At 42.7% G+C, this 15,662-nt stretch overlaps 1 protein-coding gene across 2 annotated transcripts in view; it reads right to left on the reverse strand.

Moving 5' to 3' along the window:
• Window positions 1-387: 387 nt before the first annotated feature.
• The window catches only part of esyt3 (extended synaptotagmin-like protein 3), a 28,460-nt gene continuing 13,185 nt past the window's right edge, over window positions 388-15,662 (reverse strand). The window contains exons 8-23 of one of the 2 annotated variants that reach the window (XM_036540551.1): window positions 15,229-15,349; window positions 14,675-14,851; window positions 14,299-14,381; window positions 13,973-14,021; window positions 11,713-11,802; window positions 10,852-10,914; window positions 10,500-10,559; window positions 9,101-9,172; window positions 8,810-8,896; window positions 6,447-6,596; window positions 4,303-4,826; window positions 3,943-4,041; window positions 2,787-2,918; window positions 2,571-2,676; window positions 2,164-2,213; window positions 388-1,514 (exon numbers count right to left, since the gene is read on the reverse strand). In XM_036540551.1, coding sequence (XP_036396444.1) covers window positions 1,475-1,514; window positions 2,164-2,213; window positions 2,571-2,676; window positions 2,787-2,918; window positions 3,943-4,041; window positions 4,303-4,826; window positions 6,447-6,596; window positions 8,810-8,896; window positions 9,101-9,172; window positions 10,500-10,559; window positions 10,852-10,914; window positions 11,713-11,802; window positions 13,973-14,021; window positions 14,299-14,381; window positions 14,675-14,851; window positions 15,229-15,349 — 1,903 coding nt within the window. In that variant the 3' untranslated portion in view covers window positions 388-1,474. Of the gene's footprint in view, window positions 1,515-2,163; window positions 2,214-2,570; window positions 2,677-2,768; window positions 2,919-3,942; window positions 4,042-4,302; window positions 4,827-6,446; window positions 6,597-8,809; window positions 8,897-9,100; window positions 9,173-10,499; window positions 10,560-10,851; window positions 10,915-11,712; window positions 11,803-13,972; window positions 14,022-14,298; window positions 14,382-14,674; window positions 14,852-15,228; window positions 15,350-15,662 lie in introns of those variants that run through there. The other variant, XM_036540552.1, reaches the window with a different exon arrangement.

Consider the following 15,662-nt stretch of genomic DNA (forward strand, 5'->3'; position numbering starts at 1 on the left):
AGAATCTGCAAGATGAAACCACCTACCAAGACAATGTTTATTTAAAAATGAACCAGTACCGTTCAATTTTGCCAGCCATTTCCCCTCTAGCGCTAAAATGTTGTTACTGTGTCTTGTGCACTTGATGAGCACTTCCTCTACTTACTGCCAAAATCAAAACCTGACCTTGGCAGGGAAATTGTCTTCCACTTTTAAAAAAAGACTCTTTATTGCAGTATATGACTATACCAAAATATGATCAAAATATAGGGAACCAATGTTTGCAAAAAGAACCAATGTTTGCAAAAAGATATGCAGCTTTAAGTATTCCTGAAACACATAGACACACATGCAGACATGCACACACACACACACACGCTCACTCACTCACTCACTCACTCACTCACTCACTCACTCACTCACTCACTCACTCACTCACACACACACATACATTTTCATAAATGATAAATAAACCTAACCATTCATTCAACAAAACAGTTTAAGGGAAACAAATGCATTTTTTGCCAATGACATTCAGCAAAACAAAGGGATTTCAGGCCTGGAGACTAAAAATACATCTTTTCCCACCTGAGAATTCCTTGACTGATGCTGCTGATTGAAATATGAAAGTGTAAACAATTTGGGGCTAATGATAAAAGGTCCTTCTGAAACAAGATGTGCTTTACGTCTTGTGAACTTGAGTAATGTCACTCAAACCAATACAAACTACATCCCACAAAGAAGTTTCTGATTCTGCCAACTGAAGCACATGGAATGTTAGTTTAAATCAAGCAAATCTGTTTTAAATTAGCCAAAAGACAGTGTTCCAGGTGCAGAGAGACCAGTTGTTTGCTGAATTATGATAATCTACCCTTTAATGCCTCCAGCCCTGACTGCAAACTGAAATCCTAAAAGTACAAGTATATTCCCATTTTCATTAAAACAAACTGCACTAGTTTGTCCCTGTAGTGAAACCATTTAATACATTCACCGCTATGCTGTTTCAATGTAGGGTAAAAATACAGTCTATAGCTCTGATTTACCATAGTTATAAATGTCAATGACTGAAAAGAGTGCTTCGCTAATGAAATAATTAATAGCAGAGTGGAGTGTGGTGATTCTTTTTTTTGGGTGTACCTTTGACCTTTGAACTTCAACAGAAATTCTGGAGAGCACATCAGATTTCACCCCTAGCAAGGAACATTCCTTGCTCATTCACATAGAGATCTATTTACGTTTATAACTGGTCTTGTCATTCACTTTCCAGCCTTCATGGGGATGAACTGCAAACTGCAGGTCACCTTGTGTCAAACCCTGTGCAGTCTTTAATGTTCTTCACCTGCACTCTTTTGTTGAAGGCATCTCCTTTACTAAGGGAAAGATCAATAGGACAGCTCTCGCAAAGAACTGCTGTTAAAAAGGTTGAGGCTTAGCGTCTGATTCATGAATGAAGTTCTTGACTTGCTTTGGTGAATATCATACACGTTTCCTTCTTCTAGTTTGTTTTCTTCAGTCCAGGTATAGTCAGCTCGTACCTATAGAGACAAACAGAAGAGTGAGGAACCACTGATGGCTTAGATTTAAATATGAGGCAATTCCTGAAGTGTCCAGCAGGTGGAAATATTATGCTGATTGTTGTTCAATGGGCACTGTTTTGTTTCCTTTTTAACTGGAACATGCAATGGCATTTAGATAAGGCTGTTTTTCATATTTCTTTATATGGTTTCAGCTTGCCTGCATGCATTCTTCACCGAAGTAAAATTTCCACATATGAGGAAATTAATTAAACCACATTGTCTCATGTGAATAAACATCTTTGTTCATTCTCAGCTCTGCCTTATAAGTGAAGCCAGCAGGGATCTTGTGGGCTAAGATGCAGGTCCATTTGCTCTCTGCACTAAATACCACCACGTCACTGGCTCCTGCTTAATATTGTTTATGCTCTGTACAATGTAGACCAGATCTATTTGTTAGTCTAATGATGCACCCAGTTCAGACTGGTTTGGCAGGAACATCTTGGCTCATGAATGCTAAGCCGGATGCTAGAAGGGTGGGCGTGGGGTGCAGAGAATGTAGAGGAATACAATCTGTTGTGGCACAGACATCTTCCTTTGAGATAAACGGGGACAAATGTTAGGGGGAGGTGATGTGCAGTGTGAGAATGACTTTTTCAGTGCAGCTCACCATTCTGTAAAGCCTTTCACCAGATCCAGTCCAGATAAATCAACCAGTACCTGCAGAGAGAAGACAAAAAGACAGCTCATGAGTTTAGGGGTTACTGGAAACCAAGCCATAACAATGGAAACAATGCCATGGAAAGGCATAGAATGCATCTTGTTTGGTTTTATTAGGGGTTCTAGAACAACAGGCACTCCATCTGTGCATCTGTTCAGCATTCCATATTGGTTGAGCACACGACATGTAATTTTGTATGATCCTATATCTGTGGTGATAGAGCTCTTATACTTACACTATGCTGAGGATTAACACAGTGACATTTTTTAAAGTACGTTTTTCATTTTTGTTTTCTAGAATTCTTAAATCGATGCCATCACAACAGTCTTTACTGCCAATGTTGCTATTACTGATACCATTCCAATGTCCTTCCGTTCCCGTGTGTGGAACATTCTGTTGTTCTTGACTGAAACGTCCAACTTCCTGGTCTTTGCCTCTTCCAGGGACACAGCAAATTCAAACCTGAGAGAGAGATTAGTGTTTGATAAAGAGATTATTCAATGTGACATAACTTCATTGGAAGACATTTTTTAAAAAAAGAGGTTGACATTCACCCTGGTGAGAACTCTTACTTCTCATTGAAGACAGGATCCACTGTCTTTTTCTTTACTTGTGTTCTCATCCTGTGCTTCCAGGACTGATCTGGGAGCAGGTAGAGTCGGACATAGGCATCTGAGCCATTCTCACTACAGGGAAACAAGTTTCTATAGAAGAATAAAACTTATTTTAGTATTCTTCAAGACAACAAACAAGCTTGTATTACTTTTAATGAAGTTATTTGGAGTAGATGTTAGGGCTCTGAACAACTGACCAGAAAGCTGAAGGGTTAAAAATTCTTCTGATTGAGACTGCGTAAGGGATAATAATTCACTGTGCAGGTCTAATGCTGGCAAAAGCAGAAGGAGAATGAGATTTTGAAACAGATGGACTGATAAGCAGAGGACTTAAGTCTACACTTAGGAGACTTGGATGAGAAGGATAAAATAACATTGAACATGAAAAGGAGTTTAATGGAGCAGGTCATTTACATTATGCTAACCAAGATTACAGTGATAAACATAAGGAATCAAATCTGAACTTGGAGATGTGAAATGTACACTTCTACAAATTCTGCAAGAATACTAAAAGCAGAAGACTCTTGAAGAGTATCCCGGACAAGAAATTGGGCAGGAATCTACAGTGGCCAACAGGTTTTAAGAAGAAGTGGTGATTCAAGAGGTGACAGGTGACGTTATCAGAGTGGGATGAAAGTTTAAGATAAAGATGGTTAGAACACACCCAGGAGGAGATTTCCAAAAGATATGAAATTAAATGAAATCATGGAAACCTGAGGATTAAAAAGTGGAAGAGAAACCAGTGTCTTATCAACAGAATTAAAATGTGATTAAAGAAGCCATAGTAAAGGATGAGAGAACTTCTGGAATCAGAAGTAAAGAGAACTGAAGAAGACCAAGAACAGAGCCTTGCAGTACTACAGTAGAAACTGATGGTCATTGTTAAAAAATATATTCACTGTTTTATCTTGATTCGTTCATTTAACAATTAAATTGTGAACTTACCTTAGGAGACACATTTGTTTCTCAATTTGTTTCTGAAGAATGTTAGCACTTCAAAAATAAGGAGGTATACTAAAAGACATAAGGTTTGGGTTGCAGAAAATAGCTAAGCAGTTAGCTTAGCTAGCTTTTTCAAGTGAATGTGCACAAAGGCCTGGGGTGGCAGACTCACCTGCAGGAGTCAACAAGAACGATTAAACGATTCTTAAGGGTGGCATATCGCACTGTCAGCCGTATCTCCCCAAAACTCCCCTGGTGGTTCATAATGGCCCTGGGTTGAACACACACACACAAATAGATGTCAAAACAGCTTGTTGATAACACTCTCCCTAAACAGCTAATACATAAAAACATTGACACACAACTAGTTGTGAGAATCCTTTTTGCCTAAAACATTGTCAACGCTCTTATTCAGGCACAATTTGTGTAGTGCAGCAGGTACATGCAGAGAGTTGATTATCTTGTTTAGCCCACCAGGTTCATTACTTGGTAGCGACCCGTAGTGGCCCAAGAGTCAAAATGTGCAACTTACTCTGGAAAGGGGGAGCCCTCGGTCAGGTCGAAGCGTGACGAGGCAATGGAGTTCTCAGAGAGCAGGCTGTGCGAGTCGTACCGCCGGAGGTCTCTCAAGGACGGGGTCCCGGGGGCCGGGGACCTCCTCTCAAATGATCCACTGGGCTGGAGGGATGCCCGGCCATGGGAGCGGTATTCTGTATACAGCCCATTGATGGAGCTACCATGGGAGGCAGCTTGCGGGGGCTCGACGGACAGGGCCTCACTGGGCTGGGCTTGAGGTGTGGGGGAGGGGGAAATGGAAGCAGCGGGGGATGGGGAGGGTCTCAGCTCAGACACTCCCCGGTCCTGTTGCCTTATATGGGGTTGGGACTGTACTTGAGGCTGAGGCTGGATTTGGGGCTGCGGTGGAGGCTGGGATTGAGGTTGAGAATGAGACTGGGACTGAGGCTGGAATTGAGGCTGGGATTGAGGCTGGGCTCGAGTCTGAAGGGGTGGTTTGGAAACCAATGGCTTTGGCTCTGGCTTCTCCAGCTTCAGGATCTAGCAAAAGCAGAGTGGCACAGGGACACCATCAAACACACACCAACAGTCCCCTTGACCCAGTCACACAGCATCTCCTCCTAAATAACTTTCCAGAGAATGGCACGCACTTCACAGCTCTGATAACCAGTTTGTTTCAGTGTAATTTCTGTTTTGTGTTTCCACTTTTTGTTTCTATGCAATGAGCCACTCTGAGATTACAATGCTGTGTAACCACATTTTACCTCATCATTGCCCCTATCATTACCCCTGCCTGAAAGTTACTTGGAAGTTGAGTCATATTTCTTTACAGCTCAATTTAATGTAAAGTGCAACTGAAATATGAACCAGTTTCCAAGTAACACTCACAGTTCAATGCTGCAATGCTGCAATGCAGAACAATGCTGTAACAATAATACATTATCAGTGAGGGGGAAGTCACGGTCTGTAGATTTCATCTGGCAACACTGGGAATGTTTTGATGGCTTTCAGTGATCAAACTCCATGACAACAGCAGCAAGTTCCTATCCAGACTGATCTGATCAACACCATAAGGTGTCCTTGTTACCTTCAGTCTATTCCATTTTACAGAATACCATTAAGACACAGCGACAAAAGGCCACTCTCAGAGCTCTGTTTACTTGACTGGTATTATGTGACTGGGGTGTTGCCATTTTGATTGTAGACAAGAGCCCGAATATGAAGAACAAACAAGCCAAAAAGAGTTTGACTTGGAGGGACTTGACTCAATTTCATGCTGTTGGTGTTGGGAATGAAGACAAACAGTGCTGAGTGCTCTACAAACACAGCATGTACTCTGCCCTGCACGTGTGTCCTCCAGTGCTCTGCAAGCCATTCTGGATACTCATGTCACTTTCACACTTGGTCTGTTTTGCTGGTCCGAACTTGAGTGTGATTATTCCCCCCTCCCCCTGCCCCCACTGATCTCCGTTCTCATTACATTTTTTGGTTGCGAACCCTGGTCCGTTTACATCATCAACACGTAAGGTTGTGTTTTGTGTTGTGTACCGTTTTGTGTCGCTAGGCAACGACACAAAAGGGGGGCGGGGCAAAATGGAAAGCCACAATAGTTTTCTTATTCATCTTTTTGTTAATATGGTGTCAGCACCAAAATAACCGTGTTCGACATTTTCACTACGCCATAATTGCTTCCCGCTGTCTGAGAGTGATACAAGCTGCTCGGATAAGGAGGTTTTTGTGGAGACGGGCAAACAACAAGCAAATAACAAATTACACGTCATCAATAGCGTTTACTTCCTGGTTTTAGATTGGATAGCTTTCACACCAAATGCAAACCGCACTGGAGTTCAAGTGTACCCCAGACTGCCATTTTCTGGAGGACTCGGGTACGGAAAACAGCGTTCACATCAACAAAACGAACCGAACTAACGGCTCAAGCGGACTCGGGTCTGCACCAAAAGTTGTAGTGTGAAAGCACCCTCAGAAAGCAATAGAGTTGATGTACATTTACAGACTCAGAGCAGACAATGATGGGAGAGTGAGTCATGACAAAACACATCATGGCTGGACCTCACCATTGCCTGCTTGAACCAATTGTTTTAAGGGGCTAGTGCAGCTCCATTCTCGCATTACTAAGCAGGGGCAGTCTGGCTCTCTCACCCTGAGGGTGGTCTTCATCTTGATCTGGCTGTTGGCGCCGGAGCGCTCTAGCAGGAAGCGCTGATCCAGGGTCAGATCTGAGGCTTGAAGAAGGCGTGTGAGCGGCAGAGAAAGCGTGCCCAAAAGAGTCTTCTTTTCATGCTCCTTAATCTGAAGGAATGAGCAGGAATTCAGACCCAGTGAGAAGTGGACTTAAACACAGTGAGTACTTACACAAAATGAGTACTGGACCTACACAGAAAGTACTGGAATTACACACAATGAATACTGGACTTGCATAGCAAGTACTGGAATTACACACAATGGACACACAGTGAGAGCAGAGTGGTCTGGCAGGAACTGTTATTGAATTATTGCTCGATAGGCTAGAACCACAGTTTTGAATTTTATGCAAGCCATAATAATTAGAGACAGCACAGTATTTTGGTTGGTTGTAGATCATTTGAGTCGCTGCATTCTGAATCAGCTGGAGAGGCCTGATGGACCATGCCTAGAGACCAGAGAGAAGAGCATTGCAGCAGTCCACTCTAGAAAGCATGATGGCCTGGACCAGGGGTTCTGCTGTGTTGGTAGTAAGACACACTCACATTTTTAGAAGTAAAACAACAGAAATCTGCGGCTCTGTGTCACTGCAGCTGTATTAGAAGCACAGGTTAGTCCCCGGCACCACCACCAGTCCCTTGACAGTCCGGTATGCTGACACAGTCAGACTATCAAGGGTAAAGGAAAAGGTCATACAATGGTGCAGACTCAGCTGGCATGGAGCGCAGCTGAACTTGTGGGAGACTGAGCTTGAAGTGTTTACTGATCATCCAATTAGACACATCATTAAGGCATGTCTTGATGTGAGAGGCAGTATGGTCTTTGGTAGGTGGAAATGAGAGAGGGAGTTGTGTATCATTTGTATACCAATAGAAAGAGAAGCCATGCGAGGGGATAACCAAATAGAGATTTGGCACAACATACACACAATGAGTATTTGACTAACACAATGAATACTGGACTTATACAAAATGTGTACTAGATTTACATGTCATGAGCACTGGACTGACACACACAGCACTGGCTTTACACACTAGACACCTAAGGTAGCACAGACCACTATGTAGATAAACAAGACAATGATCTGCTCCAAGGCAACTGGATGCATTACCTCAGCACTAAGTTCAGCAACACTGAAGTGCCTTGTGTAGGATGAAACAGTCAGCTGTTCTGATGAAAAAGATGATTTTATCCGACAGAGAGTACCTGAAATTTGATTAACTACTTCAAGTACTTTGAGTTTTACCTATTGATTGTATTGGGCTGACTGTATTTTGACTTTCCATTCCTGGACCTCAGTGAGCCAGCAAGGTAGTACCTTGATCCGATTACAGTCCCTTAGAGACCACTGTAATGGGTAAACACATCTTTAATGTTGAAGAAACATAAAAAAATCAACTTCATCCACCAAAAGGATAGCACTACTGACTGTATTTAAAGATGGTATGTTGCAGGACCATGAATGTCTGTGTTGGGGAAATTGCATTGCTAATCTCACAAAGCAAAGGAGCTATAACCAAGAGCCTTACACTCCACAGACATCAGTTTTGCGTCTCTGGTTGCTGTGTTGTAATTTTCACACCATTGTTCGGCTGGGTGGAGCAGGGGTTTGACCACACCACAGCCAGCGCTGCTAGGCAAACACTCTACACCAGGGCCACAGTGCAGGGTACTTCTAACCTGGGCACACCCAGCACCTGCATGCCATCTTGTCTGTATTACAGCCTTGAGCTGCAGACCTTAGAACTCAGAACCAGTAGGTGTTAGGCTCATGCTGCAATTTTCAGACACCGTTCTAGTAAAAGGAATGCCTGGATTGGTGCTATATCTGAATCATTGATCAAATGATAAGGTCACTTACATGAATATGCCCACTAATGAGCACTCAGGGACATGTTATGGTTGTTTTTGTCAAGAAGCAGCCATTTCTTCTCATCTCCAAGAGAACACCCGCAGTGACAATGAAGCTGCCTCAATCCATGAAAACAACCAGGTGCTTATTTAATATAAAACCTGCAGGGATGTTAACCCCTAAAATGCTAGCGCAATAGAGGAAAAAGCTTGTAATGGAGAGCCCAGTGTTTGTGGGAAGGTGGCATTTGAGATCATAGGAAATAGTACAATGATATCCAGGATTTGGACCCCATCAAGTTCCAGTGGCTATGCACATGGAGGCACCTATGGTGGGTGAGGGTGGAGGTTATTGATGATTTGGTTTGATAGGTGTGATTTGGCAAGTTAAAAATCCTGGCAGTGATCATAAAGTGTGATAACTGAAGGGCACTGCCTGCATGCCTAAGGACGACACCACAGCACGATACCTGAACATTCAGCTGCTGGTTCATGACGCTGTGTACGAAGAACGTGAAACACTCCTCCCAGATTGGATCCTTGGATGCGTACACAACCTTCCGGGGACCAAGGACAGACCAGATTTTAAAACCAAGTGGCTTTAGTAGTTTTAGATGCAAAGTGGCACTGAGAATACTTTCATGTGAACTTAATATCACCACCTTCACTATTCACCATAATACAACTGAATGACAATGTGAGACTACTCTACAATAACTCTGTGATAGCTGCAACAATGAGGAAACGGAGAGTCCACACACCTTGCTCTTCTGAGTCTGTTTGTCGATGGAAAATTCCACATAGGAATTGGGGTTGGCATTTCTCCTTGTGAGCTACAAACAAAGAACCAAACAGTGGAGTTAGTTTTTTGCAGTTTTTGTAGTGTACTGTAACTCACTCGTGATGGACAAAAGGCTCAGCGTACACACACACAACTGCAAGCAAGCAGAGTAACAGGGGAGTATACTGGTTCCTTGCGCAATACCTATAGGAACTTAGCAATGAAATGGCTGGATATTGATAAATTAGCACAAGCAAAAGGAAAAAAAAACATTAAAACACATTTGCCAATGATTTATGCTGTTTTGTTTGATTCCAAACTTTCATTATTTAAGGGAACAATCCAAAGAAATACTAGAACAGGGAGTGCTTTCACAAAAGCAGGAATGTACCATAAAAGCAGGAATGTACTATAATTCATTTGCTCGGCAGAAATCCTTACCTTACATAGCTTACATTTTTCTGTTTTTTTCTCCATGTTAAGATCCTTGCCAAAGGGCAAGATGACAACAATTAGGCATTGAACCTACACACCTCTGGGCGCAAGCCAATTTCCTGAACCATTACGCTATATTTTGAGGACTGCTGAAGGATACTAAGACAGTCCCTTGTTAGAACGACACCTCCGTGAGGCATTTGTCTGGGTTACCAAACAGATGGAATGGTCTATCACACAATGTAGTGTTAACATAAGGCCAGCAGGGGGAGCACAATATGTAAGGTGACACAAGTGAGAGAGCCTCTGCTGATGAGTCATAGAGAACTGACATAGAATCCAGGGACACACACCCTGCTATAGTGAGATTCCTATACCCCCCCCCCCCACACACACACTTTCAAGCTTACAGAACTGGCCTAACAAGAAAAACCTTAGCCTTGTTTAGCCTTGCTATATAGCTGTGTGTCAGGCCTGCCACATTCAGCCAGGCCTAGACACTTGAAAACCATATGCTAAACTGACATCAGTATGCATGGGTAGCAGGGAAGAGCCTGGCTGTTCCAGGGGTAAGTTACCTGCTGCTTATATTATCTCAGATTGGCGGATAGTTGTCATTAACCTTCATGTTCCTTTTAATATGAACATGTAGTGGTCAAGGAATGGGATTCATAACATAAATGTTGCTCATTTGAGCCCTAGATGAACCACTGCTGTAGTACCCTTAAGCAAGGCATTTAACCAAGTTTGCCTGAGTAAATACACATCTGTATTAATGGATAATATAAACTAAACTATATAATTCACTCTGGATAAAAGTTTGCGCTAAGCAAATGTATTATAAAATAATGTAGTTTCTGATGTAAACAGGACATTGGGCTACATTGCTAACATCCTATTCAAGCAGCAAGCTCAGTGCTTTCTCTTCTTGCGTCTCTCCTTACCCTGGCTTCTTTGGAGGCCTTGCCAGTCTTCTCATTATGGCTGAATTCGGTGTGGTCTTTCTGCATTGGACATAGATTGGATTCAACCAGGCATGTCTACATGCCACAATCAACACAATACAATTAGCGCCAGTGGGGACAACAGCTTTCTACCAGACTTCTACTATGACTGATATTTCCATTATTATTACACTGCAAAATTGCTCAGAGGCATAACAGGAACAACATATTAACGATAATTCTCCAGTGAAAGAAGCTAATCAGGATACAAATGACAGCGCTGTAAGATTCCATAGCTGATACAGTGACGATCATGATGTCACAATGATATTAGTAGTGTCAGTGCACTCACTGGCAGGTTGGAGGCGCAGTCCAGGTAGACGGCGAGCATCGCACACGCAAGGCCATCTGGGGTCTGAAAAAAAAAACAAAAACATGGGGGTGGTTACCTATGCACTGCAATGGTGCATTATCAGGGTTTCAAACACAGCGACAGGGGCAGACAGGTCTCCAGGTCCCAGCTACATCCAGGTTCCTGCCGACTGTTCCATTTTCAGCTCATTTAACCTCCTGTTTTTTCCACTGAAAACAAATGACCCACTTTTCCACATGGTTCAGGGAGTCTATGATGGTGACAAAGGATTCACATGATCTTAGAAATGTTGCATGGTGACTTTGGGTGCTGGGCTGTCTTAGGCGTCGTCCTGTGAAGCCATTAGCTGCCTGCCCTGTTCTGCCACAGACTGAATTTTCTGAATCAAACTTTGTCCTACCACTACCACTCTAAACTAGACCAAAGTGGCCTAGGAAATAATATCAGATGTGTGATCAGACTATGATTTGTACCACATTCAGAGAGGGAAGCAGCCAATTGCCTGCTAAAGTGTACAACTGTGGAGCATTAGTCATTTGAAAAACACAAATGGGACATGTAGGAACCCAGCCTTGTTGAACTGGAGTAGCCAGCTTGTGTGATGTGAAGTGTTCTGTGAAACCACAGAATGCCTGTCTCATGACAGAACAGTACGAGTGTGTTGTATACTTAGAAAGAAGAACAAGAAAATAAAATGTAATGATCCAATGCAGTTTTATAGTGCAACAAGCCTGTTTAGTGTGAGAGAGCCAGCAGTGTAAAGAACACTGTGAATGCTCAGAATAAGAACGAAGGGTGTGCGTGTGTGTGTGTGTGTGTGTGTGTGTCTGGGGGGCCTACCTCTACCAGCTCGCTCTGGTCCTTCTGCAGAGACATCCACTGCAGGTTCAGGTGCACTTTGCCGCTGTCTGCCTCCTCCAGGGTGAACCACTGCAGAGGAGAAAGCAGGATGAAGCAGCCCTTTCACACCGAGCTCCCAGCTGCTGCCACAGCCTGCTCTCCTCAGCTACATTTACATTACATTTACATTAACCACTTACCACACTCTTATGCAGAGCTACAAAAGTGCATACAAAAAGGCTAAGCTAAGAGTAGAAACAACACCAAATCATCAGTGTCACAACCATTTGTAGGAGATATTACATAACATACAGCAGTCTGCTAAGCGTCATGGTAGGAGCATAAGGATATAGGGATTTTACTTTGGAAATATTTGAGAAGCCAGGTCTACAGTTTTCAGCGGTAAAATGGACAGACTTGGCTCTCCTGACTGTTTTGGGGCCAGAGTAGAGAAGAGATTTGACTGAGAAGATGGACCCTTTCAGGAAGGGTTGGAAAGGTGACCAGATTCAAGAGCAGAATGGCTGGGATATAAGTTTTGATAATAGTCTGAAGGTAATCTCCAGTCACCTCCTGACCCATCTGGACAGGAATCAGGGGTAATGAAGTGGTAAAATCATCCCACTATTATGTCAGTGGTTTAGATCAGAGGTTTTCAACCTATTTGGGGCTAAGGCATATCAAAGATCAAAGCAGACAGTCAAGGCACACCAACTTAAAGTTGGTTTTTGACTATGAAGAATGTCACACACTATGCTATAATGTCATTAGCGAGATTTGACCCATATTGCACTACAGCAGACTGTCAAATAATTATCAAACAGACAGTTAAATCAGACAGGCAATCATATAATTTATTAAAAATGCATTGAAGTGCATTGGAGCAAGAATTGTCCGACATAGTGTGGCATCATGAAGAGCAACATACTAAAATAAAATAAATAAAATAAAACAAAACATTACTCCATTAACCCTTTTGCATGTATGGTCATTCCGGTGTGATTTGCTGTTTAGCGTGTATGCTAAAACCGGTGCAATTAGAACACTAGATTGGAAAAATTCTGACTAATTTTAGCTTTGAGGAAACAGCGGTTTAACGTAACATGCACGCTACATAGCATAAAAATAAGTTACATGCGAAAGGGTTAATAGCACAGTCTTTTCACAGAGTATAAGTACACACACACACCTATATAAAAGTACATCGAGTTCCTCAAAATTCCAAGGCACACTTCACTTTGCCTCACGGCACACCAGTGTGACTGGTTGAGAACCACTGGTTTAGATAATGCACCACAAGGACATGGGTTTAACTCCTATGTGGGATACTATTGTATCCCTGAGAAGGTTATTCTACCAAAACTGTACAAGTAAAATAGATTATGCAAACAGCTTATGCTCTGTGTAATATCCAAGGCTGTAGGTGTTGTGACGCGTCATGGATAAGGGTGTTGTGAAGGAGTAGCCCTTCACCTCACCCCCAACAGGTTAAATGTTTGTTAATTGTTTAATTGGTTAAATTGAGGATCCTCATTGTCTACTTTCCATCTTGTAAAATAAGCGCTTCATTCAATCAATTACAACTGGGACAGGTTTTATGTTTCTTGATTTAATGATTGTTTCATTGTTTTGTTTGTCTTTGTCTGAGAGCCAGTTAACTGGTCACACCTGCACTAATTAAGGCTTGTTATATACAGGTGTGTGGCCAGGTTCAGAGATTGCTGCAAGCCATTTTGCTGTGGGTTTTAGACTGGTTCTCCTGTGTTTGTGTGTTTTTTTTTAAATAAATTGTGTTTTTTGTAAAGTTTTTCTCCTTCTGCTAATTTATGCGCAGAGCATCGGCCAGCTCTGTTACAGGTGTCCACTATGCAAATTATTGCCAAGCAACAAAAGCGCCAACAGTGTTAATGACAGAACCATTACCATGTCAGCAAAAAAACACCAACGCCAGCAACTACAGCATGATAAGCAGCAGAATGACAATAAAACACCAGTACCCAAACCAACAACATCAACACCAAAAATAACATTAGCCCATATCAGCAGCAACATCAATGGTAGCACAATCAAGAGCAGCAACAACAACAACACCACAAACATTGCTATGATCATCAGCAGCTGGAATGCCAGCTGACCCTGTTCCATTGCTGTAGTCCCAGGCAGTCTCCAGCTGATCCCTTTGTGTGTCTCAGCTTCTCATAGAGAAAGGCCGTATACGCCATATAAAACTGTTCTGTGGCCTGTAATATGGTTTTCTCACCTTATCTAAAACACGCTCCTTCTTCACATCTCCACAATCCAGACTTATCCTAGGGGAAGAGATCAAAAACCCAGTGGTTCCAGTGAAGTCCTACAGCTTCTCTGCCACAAAATGCCAACCTTCAATAATGAATTCCCACATTGTGTAAAAATTTATGTAGAAGTTAACGGATTTACTCTGTTGTGATTGTGTGTTTTACAACCATTCTAGTAATGGTTGTTTGTGTGGTTTTCTTGTAATTGAACTAAACTGACTTATCTTTAGGTAATGGGAATTTCCCACGCATGTGACCCCAAGTGACTTTACCTGCCCCCAGGTGACCTTACCTGCCGAGGAAGTCATCCTTGTCCGTGTCCTCATCATACAATTCTACCTCCAGCTCCTGCCCAGGGGCCTCGTGAATTACAAACTGCAAAAGACAAACCAACACATCAACAACCCCAACTAGAGACACCACCATGGAAATACCTCTACAGTCACGCTTTCCCAAATGTCAACAGGTGACACAGAACCTGCTCCATAAAGATTTCCTCCATTCAATGTTAATGTCCACATACTATTCAGGTATAGTCACAGATATAGTCAGATATGATTATAATCATAAGTTAGTAACTATATCATTGATTGCTTTGTGCCAAGGAAGGTTCCTGTGAGCCACCCAAGCTCAGACACACCACAGCCCTGGCAGCTGACTGGCCGTACCTCATACACCTCATTCCAGTGGGGGTCTAGGTTCTGCTTGATGGTCTTACTGCGGAACTGGCTGTTGCCCACCCTCAGGATGGCATAGGGGTCTGACTTGCCCTTCACTATACCCATCATGTAGGTGTCCTTTGCCATCAGGTCCTGTGCTTCCACAAGGTGCACCCTCACCACACCCTGAAACCCACCACAAACAACAAGTTAAGCCTGCAACCCATGACATGTTAACCCCAAAACCCACCGCAATGCCCAACATGTTAACCCTGAAATGCACTACCAACCAACATGTCCAACATGTCATCCTTGAAACTCCCAATGATCCTGCAATAGGATACCCCTGAAACCCATCACAACCCCTAACATCTTACCCCTGAAATCCATCACAACCTTCAAAAAGTTACCCCTGAAACCCAGAATTACTCCCAATATATTACCTCTGATAGAAGTCACCCCGAAACTCAACACAACCCACAGTACCTCAACCACCCCTCCATCAGAGACAAAATGAAGGCACCGCTGGCAGTGCAGGTACTGTGCTCGAGCATAATACTCACGCGGGGCAGTGGGAACCTCATTTGGTCCACCTTCACCTGGTCTATCAGAGGTATGCACATGCGGTTGGGCAGCACCATGATGGAAGCAATGATGTCCATGATGGCCGACTCTGAGAGGTGACTGAGGGGGAGATGGGGGGCACAGCCAATGTTAACGTTTAATCAAATGGGTCATTAGTGATTTATCTAGTGAACTGACAAACTCTCATTTACAAGCCTTCATTTGTGCATATTCTGCTGTTTGTTTCCTTTCCACTGTTTGAAACTATGGTCTCTCAATTGCCTTTTTATGCAGCCAGGTACTCATTTTATTCTGAAGTTAGTTCTGCGTTATCTAGTTTTTCAGTTCCTTCTAAAAACACATTCTTTCCAGCAGTACAAATGCAATGAAAAAATGCACAACAAATCCAATTTGATATATTAACAGACAAATC

The sequence above is a fragment of the Megalops cyprinoides genome, chromosome 11 (assembly GCF_013368585.1).
Source record: "Megalops cyprinoides isolate fMegCyp1 chromosome 11, fMegCyp1.pri, whole genome shotgun sequence".
Taxonomy (NCBI): domain Eukaryota; kingdom Metazoa; phylum Chordata; class Actinopteri; order Elopiformes; family Megalopidae; genus Megalops; species Megalops cyprinoides.